Source organism: Parambassis ranga, chromosome 15 (genome assembly GCF_900634625.1).
Source record: "Parambassis ranga chromosome 15, fParRan2.1, whole genome shotgun sequence".
Classification (NCBI taxonomy): domain Eukaryota; kingdom Metazoa; phylum Chordata; class Actinopteri; family Ambassidae; genus Parambassis; species Parambassis ranga.
In genome coordinates, this window is record NC_041035.1 from 17,842,190 (window position 1) to 17,859,084 (window position 16,895).

Below are 16,895 nucleotides of genomic sequence, written 5' to 3' on the forward strand. Positions count from 1 at the left end.
TTTTATTTATTTCATGTGTTTCACAATTATTTCAATGAATTGGTAAACTGGACTCCTAATAAGAACCTGTTAACCTGGGCTTCTTTTTCAAACCCTGGAGGCTCCTCTGATTATAAATCAGGGCAGTTTGTTCTAGAATTGTCTTGATGCTAAGCTAAGCTAATCGTCCTCTGGCATCAGCTTCTTTATTTACAGATATAAGAATGCCAAACTACTTCTTTAAGGCAGCAGCAGCACTGGTTGCAAGGTACAAAACTAGGGCAAAGGATGCATCTGTAAAACTTCAAATCACTACTTTTCAGTTGGGAATGTGACCGTAAAAAAAGCACAAGACACACAATTATTTTTACAACTACATTTATTTAAAAAAACAAACAAAAAAAAACAAACGAACAAACAAAAGCGACCAAAGTCCCACCAGGGATGAGACCGTTTATGGAGAGAGACATTTTTAAAAGCATACAAACCAGCAAAACTGTTAATCTAGCAGCATCCAAATGTTGGAATCTCCAAAATCATCATTTATATATTTAAATATATAGTCTTTTTTTCTTCTTTTTTTTGTTGCCCTGGCAAGCTACACACTTTACAACATACACAGAGCTTTATCTCTCCTTAGTGCAGAAAAAAAACCAAATACCCTTAATAAAATAAACAACTTTAGGTTAAATAAGCTTAAATAATAGTGTTAAATACAAGACACTTCTGTGGCAGATATGTACAGAAATAAACACATTTGGCATTGTAAGTGTGGTTCACTGGCGTTTGCTCTAATGCTCTAGAAACCACTGCATAAGAACACATTTTGCTGTGATAAGACTACGCACACACGCACGCACACGCACACACATTCACACACACACATGGGTTTTCTATCAGTGAGCCACAGACAAGGCATGTGTTTATAAAAAGAGAACAAAATGAAGAGAGAAACAATCCATTTACAACCAAGAGTTTTAGGCACAGTCTCTTCCTGTTTTATAAATACATGTCAAATACAACTGCTTCTCCACAGGAACGCTTCACGTTGTGCTAACTTCTTCAAAAAACCAAAACAAAACAAAAAAAAAAAACAGTTTTGTAACTACCACTTTGTTATTGCTAGGACATTGTGACAGTGAATGGAAACTACCGACAAATGTGTGTGTGTGTGTGTGTAGGGAAAAGCACCTTTAAACATCAAAATTACTGCCATGTGACCCTACATTACAACACAGAGGAACAACAAAAAAACAAAAAGTTGGAATTAATTCAAAGAAAGAAAAAAACATTGATCCTCAAAACTTTTGTGACTTTGGGAACCAGAGGAAAAAAAAAAAAGGTCTCAGTTGAGCTACATTCATTTTCCCCCCTCCCCCTCCCTCTGCCACATGTGGATTCCTCTTGGTGCTAGCAGACAGTAAGTACCACTTCATTATGTCCAGTACATTCCTCCTCCCCTCCTTCCCCCTCACCTCGCCTCTCCACTTTCCTGTGTCCGTGAAGGCCGGCACAGAAACAGCTGTGTGACAGTGTGTGCAGTACGATACAGTACAGCTGAGTATACAGTACAGTAGACTGACGCGACATACGTAGGTAGATTATATGTTGACTACAGTAAATGAGCTTTACATTCCACTACTGTAAGAAGATCCCGGGGACTCAGGCGGGGCCCCTGTGGTGGTGGTGGTGGGGGGGGGGTGCCTTTCTCTATTTCTCTCCAGCGCCGGAGATGAGGAGGTTTCCCAAGAGTGTCGTTTGCCAGGATGGAGAAACCGTTTAAACAGCCCTGCACTTCAAGACAGAGGAGCATCCAAAGGTCCAGATCAGGGTTTCAAGTCTCCCACACGGGGGCTGCACCACAGTCTCCTAAGCATGGGGCTTTTTAAAGAGTCTTGATTCCTCTTGGGGCCGGTAATGGTCTGTTTTCTATTTTATTTGTTTGTGGATCATCTGGGAGTCCTAAGTAGGAGTTGCCATCTTGCTCTCTCTCTCCCTGCCCTTCTGTTTCTCTGTCTCTCTCCCTCTCAGGGTTTCTTGTCGATGGTGTGAAAGAACCACTCTGTGAACTTCCTGAGCTGAGCCGCTGCCGTCTGGCTCTCCTCCTGCAGTCGCATGTTGTCCTGTCTCAGGTGTTGCACCTCTTCCTGCAACATCGCCTTATCCTCTTTCTCCTGAATGCACAAAAACACACGTGGGGCAAACGTGAATGGATGAAAAAAAAAGAAAAGAGGCTGATAAAAGCCCCGCTATTACATGAACATCCGTCTTTCGTCAGCGCGGCACAAATGGGAGGCATTAACATGGCAAAGCAGCCTTTTCCTCAGCTGTGATAAAAGTGCATTTCCTCCCTCCATTTTAAACACATTAGTGGAGGTGGGGAAACACTGGGGCCGGGACACAATAAGCAAAGGAAGCAAGATATTGAATTAAGTGGATGAGTTTGTATTACACAGACCTCAGGGCACCCATTACTCAGTGTGTGTCATTCTGAGCTGTGTGACAGAGACATGCGCTGTGTGCCAACATGGAAACGAGCAGGTGATACAAACAAATTATGAATATTAGTGATGATACCTTTCTGAGGTCCTGCTGCAGCTGCCTGAGGATCACCTCCAGCTGGTTGACTTTGCCGGTAAGTGTAGAGGGGGAGCTGCTGTTGGGACAGAAAGAGTTATTTATCGCATCAATGAAACAATATGACAGGTTCTACCATCACACAGGCGCTCACAGCACACGGTGGATAAGCCCCGCCCCCTTTAGGTACTGCTGCCTGTCATGCTTTGCATCCCTACAATGACAGCGGCAATAAAACATGTAACACTGCTGGCTCCATAATGCAGTGAAGGTGGCAGCATTGGCTGATGTTCTTTCAGACACACTGGATGTAGTTCTGATGCTCCTGTATCTCCTTCCAACATTTACATCTGCATGGCTCGCTCCTGTCTTTCTGTCCTCATTTCCCCTCTCTTCCTGGATGCATATGGCTTCTCTGCAGGAGCCATAATATCACTAATTATGTTTCTGCTTGGTGTATCAGATCTCATTTGCTTAAATAGCGCTCAGTTCCATAAATAGGAACCAATTGTGAACTAGTCGAGTGTTCCACCCAGAAGGTAAGACTGCGTTTGAGCACTAAGACGGCAAACAGCTCATGTGTGAGCGAGAGGTGTGAAGAAAAGGAAAATAGTAAACTGAAGATTGTGTCTGATTGCTGTCTGGAGGTTTTGTCATTTTACACATGAAGCTGATGGCGTCTGAAGGAGTGCATGTCAGGGGGTTCTTAGCTATAAACATGAGAATCCAGCCACCAACATTATTCTATACTCAACAGCTTACCTCTCTCGCTCAGTGACTGTTGTTTTTATACCTGTAAACCACACCAGCTTATGTTAGATCAGATAAACACATCGTTTAATGCATTCCTTACAGCCCAGCTTTTGTTAAAAGTGACAGAAAATCACACCCTCCTCCTCCAACCTTGGAGATACAGAGTATTGATCTTATTAGGGTTTCATGCACACCGCTTGATCATGTGGAGACATCCAAAGCTTGACAGGCCTGCTGCGCCTAGTAACAGTTGCTAGGCTATGCCTGGACATGCGCTTTTCGGGGAGGCGGGTTTAACCAGCAGTCAGTGTTCAGTTGAGCTTGTCTGTGTCTGTGTTTGTGGGAGGGGCCTACTCTGCATCCAGCGCTGCTCCCTCCGCCTCCACCACCCGTCTGGTCAGCTCTCTGGAGATCTGCAGAGCCTCTGCCCGCTGCATGTCCGTCATGGTGCAGAAAGACGCCACACGTTGGTCTGGAGACAGAACAGATGACGTAAGAGGTCATAATCTGCCTTGAACATCAAAACAGGAAAAAGTGTTGAGCTTTTCACATGCAGCTAAAATAGAGCAGGACGACACACTCGCATGCACGCACTTCTGGCAGGATGAGGCGATTCTTTCATGGTTTGTATGAATGGTTGCTTTGGTGTAAGCGCCGGCACAAAGCCACCTATAAAGCAGTCCTCCCACACTGTGAGAACTGTAACCAGACAATAAGGAACAAGGTGGTAAACAGGGAATTTCTAGACCAGTCCCTTGGGTGTTGCTCCACTGCCCTCAGCGCTATGAGTTTCTTCTGACAGCTGTTTGGCTCATAATGGGCTGGATCCCACGGAGCTGTAAGACACCAGTCATGCTTGTTTTACCATATCAGGCCCTTAAGCTGCACCAAAGCCCCATGGAAAACCCAAACTTGGCATGTTACGCTCAGGGACTGCTCAGTTTTAAGGCGTAATGCTCTTTCCTTTTGAAATCACTCTCTCTCTCAAGCCCGTTGGTCTGAGACTCAAGATAGGAGGATCTGCATATTCATAGCAAAGATTAAGGAAACCCTTCCATTAATTTAGCCCCCCAAATGAAAGCTAATCCACTCCAAGACAAAAGCTGCTTGAGCCGGGAGTTGGTCGCTCAGACGAGGCAGGAAAGGAAGACCAAGCCTTCATTTACATATGAATGAACATGAACATCTTCCTCATATTTGATGGCTGCATCAGAAAGATTTAAGGAAAGCCGAGATGGGCACGGTAAAAGCAGCTTGACATATTTGCCTGACACAGCGTCCAGATTTGCTGGACAAACGGATGACAGTCAAAGAAAGACAGATTACAGTGGAAAGAGGAAACAAACTATGTGAGCGACAGATTATTTGTGACAGAATCTTAAAATTTATCCAATTGTTAACAAAGAGAGCATTCGGTGATTGCACCCAAAGCTTTTTGTTGCTGAAATTTACCAAAGCCCATTTTTTAATTCCATCTGCTTCTGCTTTCAATAGTTATTTTGTGTGTGTGTGTGTGTGTGTGGATGCTTTAAGCCAATCCAAAGTGTCCTTTTGCATCATGAAAATGAATGGTCTCTCAGGATTCACATGACCAAGGTTATGAATGCTATAAATGCTTTACATCTCAGCCAACCTCTCACTCAGCTGGCTCCGAGCAGAGCTGGTTAAACATACATGGCACAATGGCAGCCTGGAGCCACTTTCTGCTTGGCAACAAGGATCCAGTTTACACAGCGCTTTTCTGGGCCAGCCAGGCTGCCGTGACAACTGCCTTCCTGCTGCCAGTCAGGCTCTGCATCGTCTCCACTGATTCCACTCTTGCTAAATGATAGACTGCGGGCTACCCAGGGGGTAAATGTATCAAAGAAGAAACTCCACAGACAATTCATTAATTATGACAATTGAATGGTCACATGCTATGTTGCCTGCTCACTGGTCTGGGGGTCAGGTGGAGTTCAAGTGGAAAAAAAAAAATCAGTGATAAATGGAAAATACACTGGCATGAGAGCGGTCGAAGAGATTAAATTAGAAAAGAAATGAACAAACAATGGTGCTGGCCATGAAGTGGCTGAGATGTGTCAATATTAATTAATTGAAAACAGAAAGAGACTGGGTGGAAAAACAGCTTTCAGTTGACTCGCGTTATCAGGAAGACACCGCACTGCCAGCCCTCATGAATTTTTGTGAATACTTCCTGATTTTCCAAACCACTTGTTGAGGAACTGGATGCCACAAAAATCCACAAACACTCTTATTAATCAGGGAAAAATAGTGGACAATGTTCAAGACAAAAGGCCAAGAGAGCAGCTCAAATTACCCAAAGCTAACAGCCCAAGAGCTTAATAGTAAAGGCACTGTAAGAATTCTCCCTGGTGGTGACTTGCTGGCTTTATGGTGTGAAAATTGGCTTCATGTCTTCACTGAGAAACGATGGCTCATTTTTTTTTCAGATAACAGTGCTTTATGGGAATCACAATGAGGCTCAGAGCAGAGGTGCAAAAAGCAGAAAGATTCCCAAAAGTCACCTCTTATAGCACTTAGAGAAAACACAAACACTCACACAAACCTACGCATGCAAGCCAGCGAGCACTCGCAGATTAGACACACACACTAAGCAGCCAAGGGGAGGAGGGGGAGTAGTAGTAATAATAGTAGTAGAACTAGTAGTAGTAGTAGTAGTGATAGTAGGGGGGGGTTTACACAAGGTGCCAGCAGCTTCAGCCAGGCTGGTTACCTTCAAAGGCTCGAGCTGCATCAACCAGGTGAGACCAGTCCAGGCCCGAGGCAGTGTCTGGGAGGGGCATGAGGCCTGGGTCGCTGAACTTGGACCTGTCCGCCAAGGAGCCGTCAGAGAACCAAAACTCATCTGCAGAGACAGGCAGGCGCGCCGATCAGTGTCTGGGCCCGGCCTGAGTTCAGGGCTAGTGTTCTGAGTCGGCCGTCAGTTTGCATCAGACAAAAAGAGGGGTTGGTGGAGGGGATGAACGGGTGCAGAGTAGGAAAGGCAGGGAGCTCATTTTAAACTCTTCGCTGCTGCTAAAATAGAAAGATATTTATCCAGCTCTAATCATGATGACTCAAACAAATAAATCCTCCCACAAGATGCAAACAATCACACTTTGAAAAGAAAAGTTTTGCATCAATGTGACAGCACGATGGGCTAGTGTCACATTAAACCACCTTCTCTGAGTCACACTAGCAAGGCGCTGTCTGAGGGGCGATAAATGACTTGTCTAAGTGAATGTCTTCATGTTTCAATCAATATCTCTTTTCCCTCCCCTCTGTCCCTCCCCCTCAGCCCTCCCTCCCTCCATCTCGTCGCTGGAAGATGGGGAATGCAATAAACAAGCTCCCATTCTGCAGAGAGGCATTTAGAAAAGCACGAGTGGAGAAGCAGAGAAGAGACAGAGAGAGCTGGAGGTGATTCTGACACTCTCCTTTCAATTTACCCAGCGTCTTGGAGCTTGAGTGATTCACTGTTTACCAAATTGGGCTGTTTCAGTAAGGCAAAGAGAGAGAGCCTGTGTTCTCAACTATCCTTCAAAACAATCAGGAATCCATCAGGTTGACAGCCAGAAGAGGCTAAAGAGAAAAACATCTTTCCAAAAGCCATTTTCTATCCAAAGACGGCAGCAGGAGACAGGTGAGGGACGGTATGGAAATGAGACAGGAGGGGGACAGAGAGGGGAGGCAGGCAGGGACTGATGAGTGAATGAAACATTATGTATGACAGACACTGTGACACTCCTGATGGAAAAATTGGCATGTTCATGTCAGAGATCTTAAAGACCTGCAGCAGTGCAGGCAGGACACATCACACCTCTCATCGCTAATACATATTCAGTGGATAGATGCCGGGAGAACAGAGGAGAAGGGAATACTAGCCAGCAGTGACAGGTGTCTGCTTAATGCAGACGGAGCGGCAGGCCTTCTTGCAAGTAGCAAGGAGCCTCACCCATTTCCAATTAGTTGGCTATATTGAGGAGTGTTTCTGGAGTGTGTACCAGTTGTGCTAATGATATCAGTAGGACACAAGTGGCTCTTCAAACAAGTATCTACATCCTGGCTCTTATCTGGTGCCGGAGAAGAGGAGTGACAATCATCCCGGAGAATCATGCAGAAAAAAAATGTGAAAGAGTTCAGTTTGTTCCACTTGTTTTTGTCTCTTCTTCTCCTAAACTGGCCTGTTGTGAGTTTCACCGTCCGTACTTACTCCGAAGGTTTGACGCTCCTTGGTTGTGGATCATACGAGGAGGCAGCGTGCTGTGGTAAGGTGGGGTGGTGCTGAACAGGATGTCGTTAGGCATGGCTTGGTCAAGCATGGAGCTGTGTGAGCTGGCGTATGACGAGCCCTTGCGGTTACTACACACGCTTTCGTCTGACAGCGTTCGGTACAGGGAGCGCCTCGGTGACAAACTGCCCACGGCTGACACCTGACGAAAGGAGAACAATTTGTCAAGAAAGAGTCACAACAACCACACTCCCCCAGACACTCTGCCCCTTCACTCTGCTTTGTCTTTCCTCGTCACAGCAGGTTTACACAAGTGGGCAGTTGGGTGGCAGCAGGGAACATCAGTGAAGCGAGTGTCAGGAATCAATTACAGACTTTGCTCTCAGGAAAATGCAGATGGATCGAGCACAGCTGGAGAGCGTCTGGCAGCATGGAGGAAAAACAGGGGGCAGAGCTGGTGGAGGTGGTGACTGAGGTCAGTACAGTGTGGCACCTATAGTCACTGAGCTTAACGTGAGAAACCACAGGCGGCAGAGAAGACTTGGCATCAGCGCCACAGAGCCTGATGGTGAGATACATTTGACAGGCAGAAACAACAGAACTGACAACTTAAAAAATACCAAGAAAGAATGCCTTGTCAGGTCTGTGTTAGCATGGTTGCTACCTGACTGCTGGCGATAAAAAACTAGATTTTGTAACATTGACATATTTCCCCCCCCCCACTCTTAGGTCATGATAGACTTATCACTCATCCCCTACTACCATTATTGTAAACAGGTCAGCCAGCCATGTCATATAACACAGAGGCCAATGCAAGGCAATGCAGAGGTCATGAGGAAGCATGATGTCAGGATGAACAAATACAAAAGTTGTAAGGCCTCACAGTCCTGACGGGAAGAATTACTGCAGGGACACTGGCGTTTCATGGCTACGGCCAGAATTATGACAGAGGATCTGCTGTTTAAACACACACAACCACAAAACCCATCCCATCTATCACTGTCCCGCTTAGCTTACATAAATGCAGCAGGAGTGACATCAAAAGTAGCCACAAATGATATGCGGGACAGTTGGCCAGATGCGTAAATGTCTGCCTTTGGCTTCACAGCTGTAACCAACACTAGACTGGTATCCCCCGCAGGCCAACACCCAGCCATCTCCATTTCAAAGACAGATCCTCCACAAATCCCACGGTGAGAACTTAACAAACATTCAGTCTGTCTTTAAAGCCAATGTACATACTGGAATTCAAAGCAGCACACACATATATATATATACACAGCCTCCCCGAACATCTCAGAGGCTTTAACTTAACAGGGTTGCCTCATATTGAAAGTTTTCCCACCCAAATGTACAAGATTAGACCCCAAAAGGTTTGTGTTCATCAAAACAACTTTAAACTTTTGCTGCTCTCTAATATAAAGCAAAAATAGCACAGATTTAGAGCTCCCGTAAATGGAGTCACGGCAAATGAAACCATTTGCAATAGGGCTTAATGTTTTTTTCTCTGAAAGCCGTCTATTTATTACATCTATAGCATCAAACCAGGCTCTCTGAACACATCTTGGCACTGGTTAAACCAGCCCTGCTGTGCACATTACAGAGAAAATATTATATTAATAAAAAGCCTCTATGATTATTGACTATTCTGGTGCGTCTAAATCCACCCAGCCTGATTCAGCATGTAAGGTCTTCCTTAGCAGCAGCAACTCTCTTATCAGCTGAGGCAGCGGTGACACATCCACCTAGATTTTTTCTGATTTCCCTGACTTTTTTTCTCCGTCCTCGCTACCCACAACGAACAAAGACAACAAGCAGGCTTTGACGTGCCACTTGGGAGGATGTGTTGGACAACCACCTATTCAGATGTTTTTTTGCTTTCCCACAGGAGGTTCAAAAGAGAAACGTTGTGGGAGCATAAGCTGCGGACGGCCTTTCCTTTACGTCAGCCACACAATGGTCTGTCTGTCTGTGGAAGGGCGTCCCAGCGGACACGTCGGCTGGCAAGGAAAATCTCTCTGCACCTGCTCACCCAAACAATGAATGGCATCGGGTGACTGCCGGAAGTGACACACACATTAACCTTTGCAGTACACTCTGTTTAATCACTTAGAATATTAAGTTAGTCTGTATTGTGATTAGAAATAAATCAGTAATGTTTCCTACATTACTGTTACAGTGATTTGATTTAGTTACGCCCCAGCTAATGATTGAAAACATGCAGTGCTGTGAAGCTGCTCCTAGACAAGCACAGTATGTGTTCCCTGGGATCGTATGTGTATATGGTCAGAGTGTCTGGCTCTGAGCCCTCACTGATGCCTCTCTTTTCCATGCAGTGTATTATCGCACTGAATCAGACCGGAGAGAGCGATTACAACAGAGACCATACTGCTCTTTGAATCCAACAGCCGCCACTGTGTACTGCTATTTCGCTCTCTGTGGGAAACAAAATGCAATCAAATGAAGGTGTATCAGCGCCAAGCTTGATCCACCTGCTTTCATTTTAGACAGCACGCCTTATGTACTGTAAGCTCAGTGAACGACAGCGAGATAAACTAATCAGGGTGCTGAGCTGCTTCATGTGAGGGACAAGGCCTGCCTGTGCCAGAGGACATGCTTGTCTTCTCGGAGGAAGTGAAGTGCATTTGTAATAGAATTGAGCAGCATCCAAAAATAACCCATTTGTACGTCTCCAGGGTCCCTTCTTGGTAGATAATGGATGGGGGATGGTGCGGGGAGCTCGAGATGCAATTAATAGAGTCTGCCCAACCCGGGAACATCAAACATCGATGCACTCTGCAACTTCCTGCCTTTAATCCATGACATCCCAACTGAGCAAACTCAGGCCCCATTCTAAATTAAATTACCCAAACACTCTGTGCCAGTCGATGGGGACTGAAAGGGCCTTGTGTCGGGAGAGAGGAGGTCTATCAGCTGCGGTGCTGGGCAGCCGTGCCAGCTGATAGGCAGCAGATGTTTGTCCTGCTCATACTTGCTTCCCAGCAAGAGGTTATCTGCTCTGGTTCTGGCCTTGTAAGCACTGCGTCTGTTAGTCAGCATGAGAAAAATAGCCTCCGGTTTTTTGGAGCAGATTCTTAAAATGTCATGTAATAATGGAATCAGCGTTGTTTCTTTGTGCACGTCGTAAAACAACATAGTCCTTATGTAATTTATGGAGCACCGATCAAACCAAGCAATCAGCCAATCACTCACCTTACGATTCCTGTCTTCTCCTGGTGGGCTGTCAGGTAACATCATTTTAAGATATTCTTCTTTAGATAGTCTCTGCAGTGATTTCCCATCCCGCTCTGCAGCCTGGAGCCGGCAGGCAGCCTCCTGCACGTACAGTTGCCTGTAGACAAAACAGAGGGCACAGAAGCTCATTAAAATGTACACACAGACTACATCCTGTGGCCTCAGGGCGGTTGTAGCTTGGGTTCAGTAGTAGCCCCGGCTACTTTTTGTAGAATCACACAAAAGGGTTTCATGTGGAGGATCCACCTTAGCATGCCAACATCAGATGTTTCACTGCTCCATGCTAGTCAGGTGAATGTGGGGTAACGGGGATGGAGAAAGACTAAGCGAGGGTTATTTCCAATCCCACCCTGTCCCACATCAGTGTGCCAAACCCATGATTAAAGAGACCGTGGAGGACACAGCCAAGCACTGTGAGAGGAAGAAAGGAGAGAAAAACAAGGGTTTTCCACAGAAATTACATCCAGAGACAAGTGCAAACTACAGACACTGAAGGAGTGTTCACACAACAACAGAGGAAGACATAAGAGCTGTTAGACAGGGTTGAGACAGACCCACAAGAGGTGACATGTTTTGTTAGCGGTGGTTGTCAGCAGGGTTTTGTCTGTGAACATTTAAATTACTTTGAGGGTACAGAGTGTTTTGGGGGGGGGGGGCGGAGGATGTGACTGACCTGGCTGGTGAAGTCGTGTGGCTGTGAGACCTCTGCTTTAAGTGAGCAGCCTGAGCATGACAAGCTGAGTGCTGCTGGCAGGGTGTTAAGATGTCCGCAGGGGGATTGACTAGATAGTTAGATGATGGGACAGCGTGGTTACCTAGAGACGCTATCGCTGAGATTTGCACTGCTTTAAGCTTTTGGAACCATGGCAACCAAACCCTAAATACATAGACAGATATGGCAAATGTCTATGTGCGATAGCTGGATGATATCCTGACCTATCCATGCCATCTCAGGGTTGAAAAATAATCACTTCATTTTGAAGGCTGCATCCAGGAAATTAATTCAGCTCTAAATATTGTTGGCTTTATACAAAAAAGGGACCAACCCTGGGAGACTATAATAACATTTTGTGTATAAGAGAAGTTACTGTCATGTTTTAGACATGGAGACAACAATGAGAAGCCGTTGTAGCGGTTATAGACAGGCCATTCATCCAATAACCTGCCAAGTGGCCGCCCTCTCTGAGCCTTTTTTTTTTTTACAAAGTTCCCAGATGGCTTAGTCCAGCAAGGAATGTAGCTGATGTAGTGCACGTACCCACTGCATACAGAGAAGGGCTTTTACTTCCTCTCTCTCTACCACCTACAGTGGTAAAAGCATCACAAAAAACATGAGTTTCAGAAGAAATGCCACAGCTACTGATCCACAGCTGGCTGCCCTTCACTGTCAGCATGTGCCACATGTGCAGGAGCAGCACTTGAGATGTGTCATGACAGAGGAGCAGGGTGGGTAGGGGGGGGCGGAGGACAAAGGGATTGTGGGGCAGTGTGTGCGAGGTGGAAGCAGGCTGGGTCAGATCAGGGCCACTGGGTTCACTTGAACTGTGTACCTTGAACGCTCAGACAGCATTTTGAGGAGGAAGGCTAACAAGCTCTCTGCTCCTCTGAAACAAGAAGCAAGAAGCGAGAGAGAAAGAGCCCAGGGTTAGAAGCATTGTTACACATCCTGCATTACATACAGTGTTAGAGCAAATGAGAAAAGTTTTTGGAAAGGAGGAAGAGAAACTTCATTACGTTAGAACAATATCTGTGAGTAATATTAGGCCATTTATCATGAGGCACTCTTATGTAAGATGAAATAAAACGGTAGGAATATATAAACAAACAATGGGGAGGGTAACTGAATTACTGAGCCTTTTTCATAAGTCGCCAGAAGATGACTTCAGTGCATGTGATCAATCAAGCAGCTCTAACTAGCAAATTTCACAGCCTAAATTACATTACTTGAGAGCATCAGCAGGGCAAATCTAAAATTCTCTGCTCCAAAACACAGCAACAGTTCACTCACAAACACCTTCAATACAAGGACACACACACTCACACCATCAACACCGAGTCTCACGTTCACTATCAATGGCTCTCTACAGCTAACCATTTAATCAGCACACAGATACAGGCGGTCATCAGTGCCAATATGAAGTCTGAGGAGAGTGTATATGATGTCAGTGTACATTTCTCCTCCTGTGCAGTGTTTCTTGGGGTTATGTCTTTGGAATGATGAGTGTGACAGCAGTGTGTTGCTGTGTGTGCATTGTTGCTTGGCTCCCAGCAGAGATGCTGATCTGGTAGAAGCTCAGCCTGGTAGTCCACGGGGACCTGGCTTCACAGGAGCGATCAATAACCACAAGTGACATGTGCCAAGTGTATTATGTCCGCGGCTTCATTGAGCTTATTTATTTTGTGGCTGTCGGCTTCAATCAAGGCCAGTTTATGCACCCTGGGTGGGCTGATGGGGGCTGGGCAACGGCGAGTCTGAGAGAAACAGTGCTGACAAGAGCATGATTAAAAAGTGTGTCATCTAGCTTTGCATGATCCCGAGCATTAAACTTAATGTGAACCATGTGAGGTGGAACCAAACTGTACGAAGTTTGTCATCTTTTTGTGGTATTGTGCATTTTTGCCGATGCTCTCATACACGCTCTGTCATGATTCCTCTCTCACACACACTCACCCACACTCTGAAATGTTGGGAGGTCCCTCAGTGCTGTGGGCCTCCTCATCACCCCCTTCATCATCATCATCATCAGCTGTCTTCATGCCCACTTGGAGTATGCAACCGGCCTGTGTGCGTGTCTGTCCGCAGGCCTCTGAGCTGGGCCCAGGACCGGGCCCCGGCCCTGGCTCTGGCTCTGGCTCCGGCCCTGGCCCTGAGCTGCTGGTCTGAGGGATGGTGTACACCTTGGAGGAGTCAGCGGACATACAGTACCTGGCACCACGGGCCAATGGGCTGCCAGAGTGGTGTGAGCCACTGATCAAACAGCAAAAAAATAAAAAAAAAAGGATAATGTAACTCAAAAGTGAACACAAAATGAAAAACAGGATAAATGATAATAAAAGCAGAAACAAGCATGAACAAAAAGGAAAAATGCTAGAAGCACTAGAAGGTTTGATGTTAAGAATAACCAGACTTCATGAATTTTGAAAAAATGGTTTATGAATGGCATTTCTTTGTGCTGAGATAGCATTACATCATGTGGCCCACATGTACTGTATTCAGAGTAGCTGCCCTTTAACCCACAATGGAGGGTGACTCAGCTCCAGTTTGTCATGTGCGTAATCCTGCTGAACTCTCATGAGTCATTTGTCCTTTTCATATTTAGTCCAATATGACTATAACTGACAGGCCACAATAAAGGGTCAATGCATTCAAATCAGGCATTTTCTGTGCTTCTGAGATATCTGCAGCTTTATGATTGCTCAAGCACGCTCAAACAAGGTCAAGTTACCGTATGCAACTTTCCACTTTTGGTATTTGGCTGAACAGGCCCTTGAAATTCAAGTCAAGTGATCAAAGGAAAGCGTTATTTGTAGAGACACTTTTAAAACACCTTTCATTTCTGGCTGATTTACAGACTGTATATCACATATCATCCTTGATTCGAACCTGGTTCTGTGCCATTTCTTTCATTACCATGTTTGGCTTTGGAATAACTACAGCCACATAATGTGCAGGATGGAGCTATTTGACAATGATGTGAAAAGGGGTCAGTTAGGTATCACGGCTTGCCAGTATGCACTGTTTATCTCACATCTGCTGCAGTTTTCTTCATATATCTCTTTATCTATATGAGTGGTGGACAGTTTCATGTCTTCTACCTTGTTGGATCTTAGCTTCAGATAATCTGCCCTGGTCCATAAAGATGTCAGGCTTTGTCTTGTAAAGAAAAAGAACTCAAGAGATCTCAGAGCTGGCTTTGGCTGGAGGCTCTACAGACTCCTGCTTTCATATTCATGACCATCTGGGCCACACCCTGTTTAATGTGCTCCTGCTGCTTCACTGTTTGTTCAGATGACACTCTGGTGTCAAAGACCATTATATAAAAGGTGGGAAGCGTCAAGGTGATGGCACGGACTCTTTCCTCAATTTCTGAATGATATCCTGGAGTGGACAGCTCTGACGCCCTCCCCAACAGGCCAATGATCTGAACAGATTGGGGGTAACATAATCTTTATGGCATAAACGCTTTCTATCTCACAAAGGCAGACTGTGAGTGGCTGCAGGGCCAACCCTCTCTGACACCCCTTCTCTTTCCCAGATGGGCCCCAGTCTGGTGAGGAGAACTTGGACGACAGTGTGATGAAACCCCCCGTGTTGCTCCAGTCTGACAGCGGCCCCACCCACTGCCTTCAGCACAGCTGGATGAGTCAGGCGGCAGGTCAGCAGTGAGGGCGCACGGCTGGGTGAAAAGGTCAGTTAACAGCCAGCAACCTTTCCTTAGTGTCGGTGTGTGTTTAGCAGATAATGAGCCGAATACTTTGGCGCCAGTGGTGTGTGAATATACATTCATGTGTTCATATAGAGTGGATTTTTCTCTGGGCCATTTACCAATGAAAAATAAGCGAGAATTTTCTCAGCAGGCAAAGCACTAACCCAACAAAATAAGAGTTAAAGCTGTAAAAGAACAGAGATGATACCACTGACATCAGCTGAAGTGTGTAAATAGATAATAAGGGAAGATATACTAAGTCTCCTTTGGGCGTCTGATGATTCCCTCCATTGATTTTTTCCTGTGTAAGTGCTTTGTAATACAACCATTCATAATCTCCTATAACTGTTTGATGGCGGAGAAAACATCAAAACATCAGATATCAAAGCATCATTAAGAAGAATAGAACACACACTTTGTGTGTGTACTGTACCTTGAATGGGATGAGATCTCACTCAGGTCTCCGATGCTGCCCTCCGTCACATGACTGGACAGAATGGCAGACGCGTAGCCCTGTGGTAAGTAGAGTTTCCCATGCTCCTCCTCTGAAGCCCCATCCTCATGATGCTCCGACACCCAAGGGTGTCCCGGCTCTCCCACCCTTCCTTGCAGCAACACCCTGGCCCCAGGGGCCACGCAGGGATTAGTGTCTATGCCACTGTCTGTGGACGCCCCTTTGATGTAAGTGAGGCCTAGCATCTCTGGGTCCATCAAGTCTCCAGAGCCAAAGTGCTTATCGTCGCTGTTGCTGGAGGCGTTGCTTGAGAGGGTGTTGCTACTCGAGTGGCTTGAGTTTTTATCACCCGTCTGGTACATAGAGAGAGGAAGAAGAAGAAGAAGAGAGAGCGAGCAAGAGCAAGAGGGGTGAAGGAGAAAGAAGCACAATGAATCAAACGAGGTCAAGCAGCAGCTGCAAATAGTTCTTACGGCTGTTTTAACATGCTTGGCGTACCAGGCGGGGGGAGTGGGGCTTTACCCATCAGGCTACATCACATGCTTGTGTGTCCCTGACTGAGGCGACAGCTTGTTTTTTTGAAGCCCATTATGCTGTCGACCAGCTGACAGTAATCAGTAGGAGGGAATATATACAGAATATGCTGAATGTCACATAGTTTGTGTCAACCTCTTAAATTCCAGCGCTACACTGAGAAATCCACATGATCAGGGAACCAAAATCAATATTTTCATGTTTTCCTCTGATTAGAGCACCACAGATTTTTTATTATGAAGCTGATGAAATCATCTACTTAGTGTAATCATCCTACTTATAAATTATTATATACATTTGTTGTCTAGAAATGCTAATGAAGGAGGTATGCGGTGCTGAATTTGAAAGTATAAGCTATGAATTATGAATGATTGACCTGTCATGTCTTCTTAATGTTTAACACTGCTAAATCATAGACGCAACTGAAATCATATTGCATCAGGAACAGTTGGAAAAACAAGCTCTGTGCATTAAGGACAAACAGCGCCAAGAGAACGGTTTAAATTTTTATCCACTGGCCTGAGTTAACGCAACCCTGGCTGAGCACTAAAGGAAGCAGTTAGGTGTATTTGCCAGCCTCCAGCATCAAAAGGGAGAGAGAAAAAAATAGACCATGCTGGAGAGATAAATGAGGGAGGGGAATATAGAAAAAAGTGGTGGAGGCTAAAGCACTTTAATATATTCA

General features: G+C 45.5%; 1 protein-coding gene across 4 annotated transcripts in view; it reads right to left on the bottom strand.

Annotated features, from left to right (window-relative positions):
- Nucleotides 1-340: 340 nt before the first annotated feature.
- The window catches only part of LOC114446963 (signal-induced proliferation-associated 1-like protein 2), a 74,613-nt gene continuing 58,058 nt past the window's right edge, over nucleotides 341-16,895 (bottom strand). The window contains exons 14-21 of one of the 4 annotated variants that reach the window (XM_028422882.1): nucleotides 15,656-16,029; nucleotides 13,467-13,763; nucleotides 10,754-10,892; nucleotides 7,523-7,742; nucleotides 6,044-6,175; nucleotides 3,664-3,781; nucleotides 2,557-2,632; nucleotides 341-2,153 (exon numbers count right to left, since the gene is read on the bottom strand). In XM_028422882.1, the coding sequence (XP_028278683.1) occupies nucleotides 2,007-2,153; nucleotides 2,557-2,632; nucleotides 3,664-3,781; nucleotides 6,044-6,175; nucleotides 7,523-7,742; nucleotides 10,754-10,892; nucleotides 13,467-13,763; nucleotides 15,656-16,029 (1,503 nt within the window). In that variant the 3' untranslated portion in view covers nucleotides 341-2,006. Of the gene's footprint in view, nucleotides 2,154-2,556; nucleotides 2,636-3,663; nucleotides 3,782-6,043; nucleotides 6,176-7,522; nucleotides 7,743-10,753; nucleotides 10,893-13,466; nucleotides 13,764-15,655; nucleotides 16,030-16,895 lie in introns of all 4 variants that reach the window. The other 3 variants (XM_028422881.1, XM_028422884.1, XM_028422883.1) reach the window with 3 other exon arrangements.